This window comes from Montipora capricornis, chromosome 2, assembly GCF_036669925.1.
Source record: "Montipora capricornis isolate CH-2021 chromosome 2, ASM3666992v2, whole genome shotgun sequence".
Lineage (NCBI taxonomy): Eukaryota > Metazoa > Cnidaria > Anthozoa > Scleractinia > Acroporidae > Montipora > Montipora capricornis.
In genome coordinates this window covers 8922883-8927882 of record NC_090884.1, presented here as the reverse complement: position 1 = coordinate 8927882, position 5000 = coordinate 8922883, and the positions used below count along the sequence as shown (strand labels likewise).

General features: G+C 43.5%; 1 protein-coding gene across 1 annotated transcript in view; it reads left to right on the top strand.

Annotated features, from left to right (window-relative positions):
* LOC138038724 (voltage-gated hydrogen channel 1-like) overlaps window positions 1–5000 on the top strand; it is a 22535-nt gene that overhangs the window by 3754 nt on the left and 13781 nt on the right. Inside the window, exon 5 of the mRNA XM_068884760.1 lies at window positions 4810–4863. Within this exon, the coding sequence (XP_068740861.1) occupies window positions 4810–4863 (54 nt within the window). The remainder of the gene's footprint in view (window positions 1–4809; window positions 4864–5000) is intronic.

Below are 5000 nucleotides of genomic sequence, written 5' to 3'. Positions count from 1 at the left end.
GAAGCCTTGACCTTGCAATACCGGTGCGACGCTCTAACCAACTGAGCTATGAAGCCACTGATGTTGGGAGCTGGTCATTTGTGGGTTCCAATGTTCCCGTGAGGAATGAATCAACGATGAAATATGTGAAATGGATCATGTATGAACTGAAGGCTTCTTTACGCAATTGCAAAACTTGCTTTCATAACTGCGAAGATCATACATGTACAATGTAGCTTCACTTGATTTCATATCTGCAGTTCATATATGATCCATTTGAATTCATATATCATTTCATCGTTAATGAATATTATGCCACGCAAATGAAGCTAGCAGTCAACTAGGATTCAAGACAGAATGACGTCTGTCTTGCTTTAAGTATACATGTACACCTGCAAGTTTTCGTTGATGCTTTGGAATGAAGCTCATTTCTTTTGGAATGAAATCTTAGGCTAATAAATTTAACTCAATTTCCAAGGTAGTTTTGTAAAAAAAAAACACCTGGCTATAATTTATATCACAATTTTTTATTACAGGAACATGTGACAGATCTTTGTCTAACAATTCCGTAACAATGTTAGAGAAATCAGAATCAGAAATTCTTTTCATTAAAAAATATTAAACAAGTGATTTTATGGGAATTGTTTTGCCACTGTGACCAAAAAATCAATTCTTATTTTCCTTTGGATTTCAAAACTATGTTAACTAAACACTAAGCAACCAAAGTTTTAAGCCTCGATTTCAAAAAGACACCTGTTTATTTTAAATGGAATTTTCCTATTTAATGGTCCACCATTACTAAATTTAAGATCTTGAGAGAGCTGGATCAAGGAGAAATGACGTCAAAGGCCCGTCCCACTAGTTTAAGAATGCAATGCGTGTGTACGCAGGAGAATTAATATGCGGCACAGGAGTTTTGGACTTTCAGACTTCTAAACTTGTGTTTTGCATATATAATAAACTGCATTGACACACTGAAATTTTAAGCTAGCGAGCCTTTTCCACTGGATCCAACCTTCTGAGGTCCAATTGGTCAGTTTTGAATGTGAGTTATGGCTGCGGCAGGCGGGAAATCCAAAGCTCAAAATTTTTCCAGTCAGGTGTTTTGCAAACACACTTTAAAAATCTGAAGAAAAAAAGGAAGTGTTTTTTTTATCACAGGGGCACTTAATAAGTAATTTTTAAATGAGAAACATAATCAAAGTTCAATGTGTAACATTTCGTAGCTGATAACAACTCGAAAACAGAATTAACACATGAATGTTGAACACGGCATAATCCATGTTCACACGTTGCCAAACTCGAACAGGCCACTTTCATTGAACCAGGGGTGCAGTAGCAGGTTTTTTCTCAGTCGACTGACGTGCTGTACAATTTCGTACCACAGACTCAATCACCTTATCGAGACTGGGCCACCATAGGTGACTCGTAGCCTACGATTTCATACGGCAAACACCTGGATGATCAGCATGAAGGTCTTCAAGGATCCTGTCCTGTAATGCCTTGGGGATAACAACTCACAACCCCCAGAGAACACAATCCTGTTCCTCAGAAAGTTCAAAGCGCCCTGTAAAATACATGTAGGGGTGTAAGGCTTTCCCCTGTACTTGTCGTGGCCAACTACATTTAACCAACTGTAACACCTTGCTCAATACTGGATCCTTCTTTGTCACATTAGCAATATCCCTAGCTGTGACTGGGAGATCATTCACGTAGTAGTAGTAGTAGTAGTAGTAGTAGTAGTAGTAGTAGTAGTAGTAGTAGTAGTAGTAGTAGTAGTAGTAGTAGTAGTAGTAGTAGTAGTAGTAGTAGTAGTAGTAGTAGTAGTAGTAGTAGTATTAGTAGTAGTAGTAGGCCTCTGTCAGTTGGTGTCGACCATGGATGATGATGCGCCCTACTTGGATGCCGCGTTTGTAGGTCCACGGTTGGAACAGCTACATCTGCTGCAGTCAGCCTCTGTGCACTCCCAGCTCTCAGTTTTGATGTCCAGAGCCCTCAGGTCGTGCCTGCAGACATCTTTATAGCGCAGCTTGAGTCGGCCAACAGGTCTTGTGCCAGAGGCTAGCTCGCTGTACAGGATGTCCTTTGGAATCTGGGCGACTTCCATCCGGCGAACATGGCCGAGCCAGGGCAGCCTGTATTGTCTCAGCAGTGTGAACATTGTCGAGAGGCCAGCATGTGCGAGGACCTCAACGTTTGGCAGTCCACTTGATTTTGAGGATGCCGCAGAGGCAGCGCATGTTGGTAGATTGTCCACACCTCGCTGCCGTAAAACAGAGTGCTGATGATGCAGGCATTGTATACTGCCATTTTGGTTGTGGTTGTGAGCTTGGGGCTCTCCCAGATACGTGTGGTGAGCCGACCAAGTGTTGTTGCAGCCTTCCTGATGCGTTGGTTGATCTCAGCATCAAGGGATGAGTTGTCACTGATTGTGGACCCAAGGTACCGATAGGTGAACTGGTACACGTACAACGCAGAGTTCTTAGTTGTCGATGGTGGTGACAGGTGGCGTTTCCACACCCTGGACTAGCACATTGGTCTTTTTCAGGCTGATCGTGAGGTGTAGTCTTTGCGGGCTTGAGAGAAACTGTTCATGAGTTCCCCAAGGTCTTGCTCTGTATGTGAAGTGACGGCAGCGTCATCACCGGAGAGCAGGTCTCTGATGGTGATCTCACATACTTTGGTCTTTGCTCTCAGTCTGGCAAGGTTGAACACCCTCCCCTCTGATCTTGTGTGCAGTCCTTCTGTGGCAGTCTCAGAAGCATGCTTCAGAAGCAGGGAGAAAAAGATCCCGAAGAGGGATGGCACCAGAACACAGAACACCAGAATGCATTCACATACGTAAAATGGAAAAAGTCACTCTCCTCTGGTGTGTTCCGTTCTTTTGCGGAAAACCACCTCATGATGGGAGAATGTAAGAATTAAAGCCAATCTCTGCAGCCGTGCAGCAGCCAAGGTTGGCACTGCTGACTTAGGGCTCAAGATGGTCAAGTGTGGCTTGTGGTCAGTTTCCAAGGCAAACTTTCTTCCAAAAAGGTACTGATGAAAGTTTTTCGCACTGTAAATGATGGATAGTGCCTCCTTCTCTAACTGAGCATACATGTAGTTCTTCTCACTAGTGGAAAGTGTTCTCGAGGCAAAGGCAATAGGGCGCTCTTCACCACCTTGCATCAAGTGTGATAACACTGCTCTGATACTACATGAAGAGGCATCACAGGCCAATTTAATAGGAAGGTTAACATCATAGTGGGCAAGAACCTTCGCAGACTGCAGCAGCTCCTTCGAAGACTCAAAAGCCTTTTGAGACTCTGGCTGCCACGACCAGGACACACCTTCCCGAAACAAGTTGTTGAGCAGGTGCAGCAGTGTCAAGAAATTAGGTAGAAATTTCCCATAGTACTTGAGCATTCCGAGGAAGGAATGTAGCTCTGTAACAATTCTAGGAGACAGAGCTTCAACAATGGCCCGCACCTTCTCAGGTAATGGGTTGACCCCCTCAGCATCAATCACATGACCCAAGAACTGGACCTTTTCCTACAGGAAACTACACTTGAGTTGCACTCCATATCGTTCAAGCCTACTCAGCACAGCCTCTAGCCGATTTCACTGCTCTTGGTCATTCTGTCCAGTAATCAATATGTCATCGATGTAACACACAACACTGTCGATACCCTTTAGGATAGTGTCAATGGTTGATTGGAAAATCGCAGGAGCACTTGCCACAGCAAATGGAAGAGGGTTGTACTGGTAGAGACCCTTACTTGTGTTGATGGTGAGAAACTGGTTGGAATCCTCACTCAGAGGAAGCTGCTGATATGCATGCTTGAGATCCAACTTTGTAAAACGCGTTCCCCCTGCCAGGGCACTTAGCAAATCTTGGGGATTTGGTAGAGGGTATTTGTCAACATCCAAAACTTGATTCACTGTGACCTTGAAGTCCCCACATAGACGTATACTGCCATCTACCTTAGGGACGACCACAACTGGGGCAGCCCATGCATTGTGTGACACCCTGCTCACAACCCCCTCCTTTTCTAGGCGATTTAACTCTGCCTCAACTGCACCTCGTGAGGAATATGGCACAGGTCTGGCTTTAATGAAACTTCAGAGTGGCCTCCGAGTGAACACATAGCCTGGCTTTGAACTCCTTGATTTTTCCCAGGCCTGGAGCAAAAACACCCTTGTACCTAACAGACAGTTCATGGACAAAACCAAGAGAAGAAACGTTAAGAAGCTCCTTCCAGTTCAGCTTAACAACACTGAGCCAGTTATGACCAAGAATAGCTGGCTTACCATCAACTTCAGCAACAGTTAGAGGTAACTTAGCACTCTGGCCCTGATACTCTACATGCACCTACGTTTCTCCACGTAAAGGTAGCAAAGTTGTAGTATAAGTTTTCAGCGAGGTGCTTGCCAGCCTCAGCTCCAGATGACCCAATTTTTCCTTGAACGTTTTCTTGGGAATGACTCTCACAGATGCTCCTGTCCACATCTCTATGCCCGGTGCACTTCATGACAAAGTTCAATTTTCTCTTGCAAACCTGTATGGAATTCCTTTCTGCGGTCCTCTGGTTGCTATTGTTGCACAGGGCCTGTGGTTTGTCAATTGACCCTCGATTCCAGTGTCTTTGCTTAACCCACTGGACAATTTCCATACCATTTCTGCAAAATGTACAAAAAATGTTATTAGGCTATTTTTACAAGCTAACGTGTATGGATTAATACCTCCGTTCTCGGTATTTATCTCTTACATAAACATGCTCTTTATTTAAAACATATATTGTAATAATATTAATTTATTATATTGTTTCTTTATTCTCTTTTCACTAGTTGCTTTTGAAGATCTATGCCATGGGATTGACATTTTTCAAGCACAAAATGGAGGTATTTGCCAATTTGTTTGGTTAATTCAAATTTCATTGATCTATCAGTAGTTCCAATCACCTAGATCAGTGTTATCACAACACTATTTATTACAAGGTGGTGTGGTCCAGTCACTTGGGTCATAGGGTGGTTTAGCA